The sequence below is a fragment of the Lampetra fluviatilis genome, chromosome 2 (assembly GCF_964198595.1).
Source record: "Lampetra fluviatilis chromosome 2, kcLamFluv1.1, whole genome shotgun sequence".
Classification (NCBI taxonomy): domain Eukaryota; kingdom Metazoa; phylum Chordata; class Hyperoartia; order Petromyzontiformes; family Petromyzontidae; genus Lampetra; species Lampetra fluviatilis.
The window spans coordinates 13,980,065-13,994,291 of record NC_136276.1 but is presented as its reverse complement, the minus strand read 5'-3'; the positions used below and the strand labels follow the sequence as shown (position 1 = coordinate 13,994,291).

At 36.4% G+C, this 14,227-nt stretch overlaps 1 protein-coding gene across 2 annotated transcripts in view; it reads left to right on the top strand.

Annotated features, from left to right (window-relative positions):
- LOC144943197 (V-type proton ATPase 116 kDa subunit a 1-like) overlaps positions 1-14,227 on the top strand; it is a 228,886-nt gene that overhangs the window by 25,602 nt on the left and 189,057 nt on the right. For both annotated transcript variants that reach the window (XM_078870471.1, XM_078870461.1), the window contains exon 3: positions 824-921. In XM_078870471.1, the coding sequence (XP_078726597.1) occupies positions 824-921 (98 nt within the window). The remainder of the gene's footprint in view (positions 1-823; positions 922-14,227) is intronic.

Below are 14,227 nucleotides of genomic sequence, written 5' to 3'. Positions count from 1 at the left end.
GACTGCAGGAATTATTATTTGTTTCTTTCGGTTAAGTCACGTCTAAAGATAAAATAATAAATTAAATAATAAATTAAATTAAATAATAGAATAAACGTCGTATTCTATTATTTAATTTAATTTATTATTTTATCTTTAGACGTGACTTAACCGAAAGAAACAAATAATAATTCCTGCAGTCACGAAAGTTATAAAATTAAGATCGAACTTTACCAGAATGTTTTACTTTTATATTTTTTCTTTCAGATGTACAGTATACGCACACATCCTGTTCAAACCCCCAAGTTATATCATTAAATGTTACGATTTTGGGTCACAATTCAGAGCAAGAATCTTTTTCTGTCTTATTTAACTTTTATGTATTACATCTCTCGGCCCTACTTTGTCCAAATAGGTTTGAAAAAGTATGGAAAATGTACGCAATTTATACAAAATTATTCGCGTTTCAAAGCGTGCATTATTTCTGCAAAAATACTTTGTTACGTGTTTTTTTCAAGTAAACGTGTTTGTGGTACACTCTTGCATGCACATAGCCGCAATTAATGTTGGCAAATATTTAGCCTTTGCTATGGATCGATATAAATATGGTGGCACAAATCAATGCATATGAAGAGAAAATTCAATACACTTAAGTGGTAATTAGTGAAGAATTTACTTTTCCTGAATGTGTATAATCAAAAAACATTACCACCAATTTAACTTCATTACATTGGCGGTTTGCATTTCGTTTCACCTCAGTTGTTAATGCAACCATGTCTTTTAAAATGTATTTGCCTAATGTGGCCATACCATGTAAAGTAAATCATGTCCCTTCCTGATGCAGGCTTTCTGGAGAAGGAGATGAAGCAGGCAGAGATCCAGGTGGTCGACAGCCACTCCGATCCCCCTGCACCAGACCCTCGGGAGATGATTGACCTGGAGGTAAAACTGCCTCACTCAGACACTTATGAACTGAGCTTCTTCACGAACACAACCATTAAATGCCATTGACAAGCAACATTTTAAGAAATATACTTGTTGGAATAAGGCCAATTCTCCAGAAACATATCATACTCTGACCCTCAAAAGTAAATCCAAGCCATCTTAATCCACACCTCTGATTAGCACGGTTGTATACGTACGGTGCGACATAAATTCAACATGCATATTTAACCCACAGTATTTTTGATTTCACATTCTGATGGCTAGAATATGGATGCAGAGTGTTTGTTATCACATTCGCTGTGACTCACACCTCAGATGCTGTTAAAGCTATCGTATCTTTGTTACAATATTTTACATTGCTATTATAGGGCTTTAAATTTCCACACCATCATGATATTGCTTGTTTTTAAGAGTGATGTTTTTTTAAGTGATAAAAACAACATGTAGTGTATTCTTGGTTCTTTCGGTAAAGTCACGTAGATAGAAAATAAAATAAAAATGATAAAATGAAATTACAAATTTTAATAAAAAATTGAAATAAATTGAAAATACAAGCAAAAATCCCATGACGTTTTGATCGCAACACAAGCGGTCTTCTTTTCTCTCCGCCTGATGAAGACCGCTTGTGTTGTGATCAAAACGTCGTGGGTTTTTTGCTTTTATTTGAAATGTATTTTTAATTCGAAATATAAATTTATTTTATTATTTTTATTTTCTATATACGTGACTTTGCGGAAAGAACCAAGAATATGAATTCCTGCAGTCACGAAAGTTTTAAGACAACATGTAGTGTTGCAGGCAAAATTGGAAAGGTCAGTCGAATTCAAGTTAACTCACTCTGATTGCACCATGACCTTCACCGATGGCACCTACTTCCACCTTATTATTATTACTATCACCATAACATTTACCAGGTTTACAACCATGGGAATAGCCGTGCCCTAAAATCTAGATGATTGTAAAGGCTTCCCCAAGGTTCCATGGCATTTGAAATGCACAAGATAAATGTGATTTTAGGCATGGCAAATGGTTCCTTCTCTCCTGATAAAAAAAAAACATTCGTTGTGGTATTAAATACGGTTTGCCATCTAATTTTATTACACTCATTGTAAATTCAACCAACATTCATTCATTAATCCATCTGGGTCGACTGAAAGTAAATTGGAAGAATACACAAAAACAAGAGAACGCATTTCCTCTTGACCCCAAACATGTTCTCTCATATTCTTGGTTCTTTCGGTAAAGTCACGTAGAAGGGAAATAATAAAATAATAAAAATATAAAACAATACAAATTCTCACGACGTTTCGACTACAACACAAGTCATCATCATCAGGTGTGAAATCCACAGCAAGAATTTATTTTTTCAAATTTTTTTGCTGTGGATTTCACACCTGATGATGATTGCTTGTGTTGCAATTGAAACGTCGTGAGAATTGTATTGTTTTATATTTGTATTATTTTATTATTACCCTTCTACGTGACTTTACCGAAAGAACCAATAATATTAATCCCTGCAGTCACGAAAGCTTTAAATCAAAATGCTCTCTCATAGTGATGCAAGTAAACAACTTAATCCTTCACGCAGTTCTCGATCTGCCTATGAAATATATTTGTATCTGACCTGATATACGACACTCCACATACAATAATCAGCAACAGAGAATGATGCAACTCTGCGAAATATTATTTATCATCATTCCATTGTGTCAATTGATATAAGTCATTGTAGATAAGGCAAATAACAAGTCTTGATAAATAATGGCAATTGCTTGAATTTATATGGCTCAATTAGTTTCAATTAGTATCATTGATGGCTTGCTGACAAATGTATACATTTTCACCCTAATAATTAGCAAGGACAGGACATATTTCAGAAGGCTCTCCTCAGCACTGTTTTTACTCTTTAAATATCTTTGGGTGATTTAACACAATGTCCCAACCACTTATTTGCCAAGATATAGAACTTATGAGAACAATGCTCTTGTGTGTGATCATTGTCTATATTTTGGTATATTCAAAATTATAAATTCTACAAACTTATGATGATGTTCATCTCAGTAATTGCAGTATTTTAAGGTGTTTTTCACATGTAGCATCACTTACATGTGTTTTTCACATTGCACTTCATGCATGTAACATATTGATCTGAATGCAAATTTGATATGGATAATTTATAAAGTTACATGCGCAAACTAAAATGTGTCAGCTCAATAGTTTGCACTTAGAAAACATGCCTTGGGGAAAATAGATTGTTGGATGCAGTGCAATAGCCAATTTAGAATGTTTTGACATGTAAAAATTGATCACCTTTAAATGAACAAAGTATTCCAGAGATGACAGTAAAAACGTGGCAAATTATTGTTCTCTACAGTGCCTAGCATGTCCCCACTGCTTAAATTGGCTGCCCAAAGCATGAACGAATTAAAATGACAAATGGAAAGCTGCAACTTGTGTGCTGATGGTATTGCATAGCCTTGATTTTGAAGGCTGTCATGTCAATGTTGGTACAATAAATACTTGTGTAGTGCTCGTCACATGAACATTTCAACGGGTTTTAATTTACATTCTTTTTTCGACTCTTAAACTTTGCTTGGATAAGTTGTAATCAGTATTTTAAAAATATCTTCTGCACATTTGCATCATCATGCGATTAATAAATATATGTAATCCCCGTCTTACTAATTAGAGCTTAGTATAATGCGAGGCTGCCTGCATGGTCGTGGTGCATTCTTGGCTCAGGTAGGTATCTTTACCAATCCCCCAGTGACCAGTATGGTGAAGTATAGTCTAATGACCCCCCATGAATGGTGACCTAAAATCATAGCGATCCACCAGTCAGTTATGGAGTCAGCTGGGAGGGTGAAGGAACAGATGGTGCTCGAAGTCACAGATGTAGAGAAACTCACAAAGGCTATTATTCATAGCAACATGAGAATATGTGTTATGAAAATTGAAAAGCACATACAAACCTAAATATATTTAAAATAAAAAAAAACTGAATAGAAAAATATATTAGCGATTTTAGATTTTCTGATGATGTATCCATGATAACAAGCAAGGAAAATTAAGAAATAAAAATAAATGTGTGCAAAACAAGAGTCACGTAGAATTGGTTTGCTATACAAAGGAAAATCATTGTTGGAACGAGAACACTAAAACACTAAATATATACCTAGGGCAATATTTAAGGCATATCGGGATCACAATGATGGATACAGAGTAGGACGCGAGACTTTTGAACAATAAACTTTGATAATGAAAAGTAAAATACCAATTCTAGATTTGAAGCTTTCGTGACTGCAAGGATTCATATTCTTAGGTTTTTTCGGTAAAGTCACGTAGGTAAAACATCAAAATTAATGAAAATAAAATAAAATAAAACAAAAATCACGACGCTGCATCAAGTTGATGCAGCTAATTCGGCTGTGACGGTCCCACCTGATGACGGAGACTTGTGTTGCCTCCGAAACGTCGTGATTTTTGTTTTATTTTATTTTATTTTCATTAATTTTGATGTTTTACCTACGTGACTTTACGGAAAAAACCTAAGAATATAAAATACCAATGTGTCTCTGAAGAGGAACATTTCCAAGCAGTGAATATTGTCTGCTATGAGAGATGGATCAGAGACGTGAATCACGTTCTGAAAGTATACAAAAATCATGGAGAAAAACACTCTGGGAATTACGCTGAGAAACAGAAAGAGGAGCATGTGGGTTAGAGAGGACATTTAAATTGGGGTCATCAGAATGACTGTAAAGGGAAATAAGTGGGTTTGAGCAGGACATCGCTAGAAGGGATAGTAGCTAACAAATGCGCCTGGTCATGGAATGGCAGGTAAGAGGAGGTAACACTCCCAAAGGGGACAACACTGTGGAAATGGAATGATATAACCAGTTCACGTGCATAAGCAAGATGGATTGTGGCACCACAAGACCGTTAGGCATGGCGTCAGTGTAGGGAGGCCATTATCTAATAGTAGAGGGATCAGGGTTAATTAAGTTTACAGTTTATTCTTACAGAACAACTTCCGCTTAACTTAGTATACATTGATGCTTCATCCGTATAATTTGTGAGATTGTTGGTTATAAAAGATTATTCACAAAACAATATTCAATTTCACGTATGCATAACTTTTAAGTTAATATAAAGATTGCTCGCTTTGTATTTTATTGTATCTTGAAATGTATCGAGGTACTGAGCCAGCAACAATCCGAATGTAGATTTGAGCAATGGTGCCAACAACTCTGAAATTAATGCTTTTGATCTGTAATCTGGAAAGGTTTACTTGTTCCAAAACCTGACGATTTCGGCTTTGTCATCGTTGGCAGCACAAAGCTAACTTACTCCAAGGTGTTAAAATTTCACTTTTCTCCCCATAACCACAGTAGCGTTGAAGAAATCAATGTTTTGAGTCTGGTGGCTGATGCTGTCACAGAATCCCATGAAGGGGGTGGATGTCATTCGGCCGTCAATCCTCTCTACACCACATCTGGGAAGCCATTACAACTGAGAATGGTGTTAAAACGAGTTGAAAATAGCTTTATTCATTTTCTCACATTCTTCAAAGATGTAAATATAATCACCAGGATATTTTCAATCAGTGCTGGGCATTAGTGCTGGTTGCTTCATGTTCTCTACTTATAAGTGAATACATATCCTTGCATCTCGGAAGGTAAATGTCGAAGAGGATATTACAATAATACATTGAAATATATGGCACGTCTGCAAGTGGAAACATTTGAAGTTTCCAAATGTTTGTGGGCGATAGACAATTCAACAGAGTGCTTCTACTTCTGTAGTTTATACAACTTTAAACTGCGTGTCATGCAATGCCTTGTAGACACAACACTCATGGCCATGTTGTTATTTGTCCACTACTGTCGAGTACCACGTCCTTTTACTATGCTCATAAAACTATTCAGCAACTAAGCTAGATAGAAGGCAGTTTAAAGCCAAAAACAAATATTTAAAGATGTCTAATTTTGATGAAAAAACTATTGGCTTTGCCCTATCCGGAAAGAATCCATGTGTTAAGATGTTCTAACACCAAATAGATACCTATTGCCTTGAACATCTATTGCAAGGCAATAGGTGTCTATTTGGTGTTTGAACATCTTAACACCTGCATTATCGCCAGAGAGCGTAAAGCCTATTCTTTTTTAATCATTTTGATACTGGAAAAAAATAGTCCCATAGATTTGTCTCATTTTATTTTGGTTCGTCTTGATGCATAATCTCTAAAGTAATGAGTTCTGGCAACTTTTAAAAAAATCATACTGAAATTAATTGTATCCTTTATCTAAATAACAGCTCTACATTGATAGTCTCAACATATCTGAAAGTGTAATTGCAGCCCAGCTTTTATCAGATTGACTGCATACGGCAGCTTAATCCACGACTCCTGCTGCTTTGAGATTTTTCTATTTTCTCAAACAGACTTTGGTCTGTACATGACCCAAGGCACTTTACTGCCCACTGGCTATTTGCAAGACGAACATTTTGTTTTTCTCCATAATACGCCAGTATGACCAACAACTTATTAAAACATTTAATTGCACATGGAATAAAATAATAATAAAGCATGCAGTAAAGTTTTCCAAAGTATTTTTCTTAAAAAATTTTTTATTTAGGATAGAACATTTTTATAATGTACTTTTTATATGAGGAAATGTTGAACATTCGTGCGGTGTTTCGTTTTGTATACAATATTCTTACATGAATAAAAAACACAGCACAACAGTTTAGTTCCAACTTTAAAAAACTGGTAATTGTGAGGAGGGGAAATCCGTAATACAAAAGTCAATCATTTCACTTTTAATAGGGTTTTATGTGCATATACTGTTTTTCTTTTGCGTGTGATAGTCACACTTGTACATGCTCATTCGTGTGAATCACCGAAAATAACCACAATGTAGCCAGAAATGCTATAGAAAAACCCACATGATCAGACGAGCATTTTGTTAGATTTCCACAGGAACTTGTTTGCTAACAATTTGAAATGCAATCAGGCCTGAGGAGAGGAGGTGATGGGGGGGGAGGAGGTGATGGGGGAGAGGAGACAGAACTGTACGCGGGTTCCAAACTCATGGACCCCCCCCAAAAAATTACAAGGTTTTTTAAAACATAAATTTACATGATGGGGGGGCTTCCCTAACCAACATTATGCATATGGATCCCAAATGCGATGGGCCTGTATTCATGCATTCAAGACGATATAGCAGTAATTAGTCCAGTTGAAAAGCAGCAACCCTTGCTCGGGGAGTGGGTATACATGCAGAACTATTAAGCACAGCCCCTCATCAGAGAACACACGATTGGCATGAAGAACAGAACCCCATTATAATAAGTAATACTTGGAAAACAAAGCGGAACACAGCAATGGTGACTTTTAAGGACTACCACAGCATGGTAATAGAGAAAAGTTTTGTGATGCAAAAAAATATAATTTTGAATACCCTTAAGTACACAGCAAGTTAGGTTCTTGTGAGCTTAGTTCTATTGGGCCCTTAACATTGTGCAGTTAGCCACCAAGTAAATGCTTTTTGTGTCATATCAGAGGTTATGGATTGAAGGTTCTGGATCTTTTTTTAAATGCATGAAAATGTGTATGTTTCACCGTTGATATCAAAGTATTTACTCTTCAAAGTTCACCAAATTCACCAATGACGTACGTGACTTCACCAATGACTACATTCAAATCCTGATTTTTGTTCTATAACCGTGTTATTGAGCAAAATGTGGAGATTACATACAGCTTTGTGGGAAAGATGAGGACATCCAGGTATGAGTTCCCTTCCCTGCCAGTCCAGGCCCAGTATATCTGAGAAATTGTAAATTCATCCGAATAAGTGTGTCTTTCTTTTCACGTAAAATACGTATAACCTAAATCTGTTTCTAAAGGGTCCTTCCTCAAAATCCTGACTGTCCCAGTATGTCGTGTTATTGATGAGTGGTGAATTATGTTGCGATTCTGCTGGATGATATTCGAGTGCTTGTGAGAGGCCCATTTTGCCAAGAATTGTTTCCGAGTCATTGTAGAGTCTGTGAGTAAATGTCCGCTTGTAGATAGTGCTTTTCTGATACATCTGCAGTGCCACCGGTGGCCAATCTTAATGTGATTTACAAATATTGCAATTTGTCAAATGTGAGTGTACCGTACGTCACCATAAATTACCGTGCACAAACCAATATCTCTGGCAAACGTTGCAAATTTCTATTAGGAAACTATGGGTTCTTGTGAGCTTAGTTCTATTGGCAATTAAATCCATTACCATCAAACATGTTACTTGACACATTGTCATCGATCTAATTTTGTGAAATGCAAAGAAAGCGTGAACAAGGGAGTAGTGAAGAAAGTTTTCTCTTTGAAATGGTCTGAGTGTTTCCTGTGGATGTTTCTTTGTCCACGGTGATTTATTGGAAATGTCAGAGTATTGTACTCTCCTGCAGTGCCCACGAAGCAAGTGGATGGCGGGAGAGCGTTTCCACCACAGCTCGTGATTAATGAACTGCCTCGCAATGTCAACGTACCCAAGTGATGTGCTCGCATTCATGGCATTTTTACAATTTTATTAACATTGAGGCCCTTGGTCCGTTCAACACAAAAAAATTCTGTCTAAGAATGTGTGTGCCTCCTAAAGTGCACAAATCACGCAAAAAAAATTCTACTTTGTTTTGTCAAAGTAAATTATAGTTGTGTCAGCAAGGCATCTCTCTTATAAAACAGTCAAGGCATCTGTCCACTCAAATCACAAACACAGTTTACCTCCCAGAAATTGGTATTTATTTAATCAACTTTACAGAGATAATGGCCTGAACACACTTATTTATGTTTGTTGTCCTTCTCCCGCACCTCCAATTAGCATGGTTGGCTATGTACTGTGTGAAAGAAATTCAACATACATATATAATAATTAGCGGTATACTTACATTATCTTCCACATAGATGTTGAAAGGTAACCTGATAGTACTGTAATTGGTTTCTACACAGATTGTAGATAATAAATGTTATGGAGGAGATGTAGTTTTTACAAGTTTTTGATTGATTGCACTTTTTATGATACGTGTGGTATACATTCCTGAGCATGTAGTGACCATATCTCAAATAGAGCTTTTGAAATTAACAACGAATCCCTAGTGGGTAAAGAGTTAACCCTTTAATTATAAACGTTCATATTAATTTGACTTATGCAATCGCACGAATATACGTGGTAGGTGTGCACGATATTCCTGGAAGGATGGATGATTCAGCCATCAATGTGTCTTGTGCGTCTGAAGCAGACATTTGTACAGAGAGGCAGCAGAGTTACGGGCAGGTTGTAGTAGGGCCAAGGCAAGCATGCTGTTTGGGGGAGGCGGGGGTGGTCGGAAGGTCGAGCGTAACCCTTGTGAACTCAGCACCACTGTGTGTTGTGCCTGCGGGGAGTAGAGTGGAGAAATGGGAAGGAATGACTTGCCGAGCAATTCTGCTGACAAATCACTGACAGCAGCCTACATAGATTTATGTAGATTCCTTTTTCTGCAGGGGAATTACCCCAGGCGAAATTGGAAAAATGCAATACTGCATATATGGGATTTTTTTGTACACGGAAGTTCATGGAAAATATTCAATATGGAGGTTGCCTTGAGGTGCTCTGAAGCAAAATAATTTCAACACTGTTGGAGAGCCATGTTGTAAACTAAATTTGTTGCAGTATTGTTGGAAGGGTCAATCAGTTTTTCCCCAATTCCTGCAGATACCATGCTTTTTATTGGTTAATACTAAATAAAGTGTTGTATATGTGTCTCATATTCAAGGTTATGATTTTACGTGTCAAGCGATTTACAGCTCATCATCGTAACACTGACCTCGGGTCACGGTGGCTTGATATACATTACGGTTATTTGTGCATGTCATATTTATGGTCATATACACAGTAGTAGTTGTATCAGATTAATCTTTCAATATTTCACCAAGAGATAAAATGAAAATGCAGGGTTTAGAAAACAAATAAAACACATGGACGAAACACATTTTTTAAAATATAATTGCTTGGACAGAACATAGAAAAAAAATTCATTAACTAAATGAGCAAAACGCACCCAGATTTTGGGTGCATGAATCAGGGGCCAACCATTTGGAGATGGAGTGACTGACATTAATTATTATACACAATGAAACAAGCTATCTTTGTCTTTTTTTCAGTTTATTCCCATTGGTTTTTTTTGGCGTGAATCGCTTGCAAATATCACACAGCAGTGTGCCACGTTTGTCAGATATCTTTAACGTGACTTCTCCTGATATGGGGCGCCACGGTGGCGAGATGTTAACTACCTCACTTGGTATACAGGAGTTCGTGGGTACAATCCCAACCCTGATGCCTATACATTTGGAGTTTGCATGTTCTCCCTAAGTTCGTGTGGATTTTTCTCTGGGTCTTCCAGTTTTTTCCTCCACATTTAGAAGCATGCGTTTAGAGCAGTGGTTATTGACCTTTACTGCATGCTTGCACCCCTTTGGTGCTCAATCGTAAAAAAAATTACAATGTTGAATAAATATATAGGTTTTATGAAACAAAGTAGTTGTACTTCCGCACCCGTGCTTAATTTGTGTTTCGATTATGTATCTTATAAAAAAAAATCTGGCATGTCTCGCACCCCCAGAAAGGACATCTCTCACCCCAGCTGCTATAAATTTTCACGTGATAAGCCACTTCGTTGAGCTATCATTTGTGACCAAGTCACTTCTGAAAAAGATCTGTATAGATCAGTGGGCTGTCACTGGTAAAATACTAAATATATTTTAATAGCTTATAGTCCTTTACAGAGGAGGGGGTATGCATTCCCATACACGCTGCCAATGCATTGTTCCATGTCAGTAAAACTAATATTTTTCATTTTCGGAGCTGGAATTTTGCCAAATAAAGTGCAAAATTTAAGTGATGGGGGTTTTTAGTACAGTCGTTCGTTTGTTACAGTTGAGAACTCTATTTAATCACCGGTGGCTGCCCAGATTCAATCCCAGGATGTCAGCGGTGCCAGCCCAGCCTTCTGACCTCTGAGCCACCAGGGTCATCGGCTGTAATATTCAGTATCTTAATGAAGCTGCAGAAAGAAACCCTCACAAAGTTTGTGCTGAGTTGAGAAAATGCACAAATTTAGAATGCACTCATTGAAAACACCATTGGTTTGCTTGTAAATGCTGGCAGGCAGTGCTGCATTATGTCTTGCTAATGGACTTGGCTCTGTAGCATAGTTTTGCTGTATTTCCATAAGTCAACCTGAGGTGCTCTTGCCCAAGACCATACGAAACTGATTTAATATCTGCATATATATATAAAAATCAGTGCTCACAAACACTGAGTTGTATATCTTCTGAATAAAATGTTCTGAACTGAAATTTCATGGTTGATAAAAACATAATTTCACATTATTATCTAAGTTAAGTTTTGTAATGTATTTATAGATAGTAAATTGGACTGTAACGATACACATTATACCATTATATAACGGACACGATGGTACCGGTCAAGCTGTCCAGCATTTTAGAATTGCATACGTGTATTGCTTTGCTTGTTTATTTTACATGTAAATGTAGTTTACTAATCATCGACTGCGATGGAACCAGGATAATGTCATGTGAAACAAACTATATTTTTTGCCTTTTTTCCTGAATGAGAAAATAAGATGAAGATGCAGGGAGTGAGGGAGAGGGGTATCGGGAGACCCTACACTGATGGACGTGGCTTTGTGCACAATCAGCCTGAGACTGTGGTGTTTGATAAAATAACAAAAAAACACCCTTTAATGTCGCTTCTTTTCCTCCATACCAACCATACTGTACTCTCATATTACCTTGCATCCTATACTTCCGAATGCTCCACTATTAGTCTATACTCTTTAGCTTTAAAATCACTGCTTATTGAATTCATTCAACTGATTTTCAGAGAGCATCTGGAGGGCACCTACATACAATCGTGTGGCTCATGTCACCAATTTTATTTCCAGCTTCCCACTTTCACAAGTGGCTAACCCTAGCCCCTTGACTAATCTCACATTGTATTGAACCATTTTCAGAATCTCCAGTGACTTCAATGCTTTTCATTTGGTTCACACAATCCTCCAAGGTTTCTAAACTATATCATACTATCTTTGACAATGCTTCCTCAAGATGTTAAATATATTCATTGGTTGGTGGCAGTACTCGCAGTTAAGGACTATTAACATTAATCGCATTATTTGTGAAAATACTTTAAACGATGTATTCTTCCTTGAAAATAACATGTGTTTTAACGTAATGAAGATGCATTATTATTTGTATGTTTACAAGCAGCCAATCTTAACTTAACTCTAATACTATTATAGTATGTTATATTGCAATGCACAAAAATACATGTTAACAGGATAAACAATTGATTGTAAAATGTGTTTGGGCTGTTATGAACTGACATTGTTTGCAATTTCATATAATTAACTACATTCGTGCACTAATCGCTTGGCATGCATTAAGACACAATTGCAAATTTTGACAGATTCTTTGTAAATAAATGAAATGCTTGTTTTTGGTTATTTAATTAAACTCAATTATTGTTTTAATATAAATCATTTCATCTAAATTGCATCAATGCAACATTGAACTAAAATTCTAGAAACACATTCGTTGTGCAAAAATACAACCTGGCATCGTAAGTGGGATTTCTATATCGTGGGATTTATACATATTTATATACACTGTAGTGAGATTTATATACTGTAGTGGGGCTTTACCTAATGAAAATATTCCAAAGATGGCACCAACACCTATATCTATACAATCAAGCTTGCCATGATGTAATATTTAATGAAACCATAAAATATACACTTTAAAGATACGATGATGATTATCGAATTATAAATTTTTCAATTACTTTTTAACTGTATTTAGTCTATTTTGTCGTATTGTTTTTGTTATGTGCTGTACTTTCAGTTCATATAAAGATTGCTTAAAAGTTCTTCAACTGCAATTCACTCAACATAATCCTGCCAAAGTCCTTTAACACTGCGTAACAAATTATTTTTTGTTCCTGGGAAGTAAGTATTATTTCCTAATTGCTTATGCCTCAAAAGTACAGAACATGTCTATTATTCCCCACAAACTTTGCTTTTGTGACCTGGACAATGATATTTAAAAATTTGCCTATTTTCAATGAGAAAATGGGAGAATTTGTGTATTTTCGTTCATGTAAAGTTAAAAAAAGATATGAATAAAAAGTTACATGTATTTATACTAAAATAATACAAAAATTACTACAAAATATTTAGACACCAAGGCGCGCTACCACAGGTGGGACTGGATACAGTGGACCGAGTTCTCTGTGGGGTGGAACAATGTCAAGTGGGAACCACTGGTGGACCCCCGGAAGGTGCTAATGCCACCACTGCACATCAAATTGGGCCTTATGAAACAATATGTCAGAGCTGTAGATAAGGAGTCGGTAGCCTTCAAGTACCTTCAAGACTTATTTCCTAAGCTGTCTGAGGCAAAGGTCAAAGCCGGTGTCTTCGTTGGACCACAGATAAAGAAGATCATGGAGTGCAATTAATTCCCCAAGAAGCTCACTAGTAAGGAGAAAGCGGCTTGGAACAGGTTTGTCGCAGTGGTTCGTGGCTTCCTGGGCAATCACAAGGTCGAAAACTATGTGGAGCTGGTTGAGACTCTGGTGAAGAACTATGGCACAATGAACTGTAGGATGTCCCTCAAAAGTCCATATCCTTGATGCTCATCTTGATAAATTCAAGGAGAACATGGGAGCGTACTCGGAGGAGCAAGGCGAATGCTTCCACCAGGATATACTGGACTTTGAACGCCGCTACCAAGGACAGTATAACGAGAACCTGATGGGAGACTACATTTGGGGGTTGATTTGTGAAAGTGATTTACAGTATAATCGTAAATCTCGAAAAACGACTCACTTATACATCTTTTGTCGTAATTGTTTCATTACTTTTGTATAAAGACATGTTAATTTTGATTCATATGTTGTTTTTTTCTGACTTTTTGTGAATGAAAAGACACAAATTCGTCCGTTTTCTCATTGAAAATAGGTAAATTTCATAATATCACTGTCCTGGTCATAAAAGCAAAGTTTGTGGGGAATAATAGCCATTTTTTCATACTTTTTAGTCATAAGCAATTACGAAATAACACTTACTACTCAGGATCAAAAATTGTGTTACATCGTGTAATCAATGAAGCTTTTACAACGTGTAAAGCATGGCCTGCCAGTTTCACAAGAGAGACCATGTTTAAATGAGGTACAGTTGTGATACAGGAAAACAA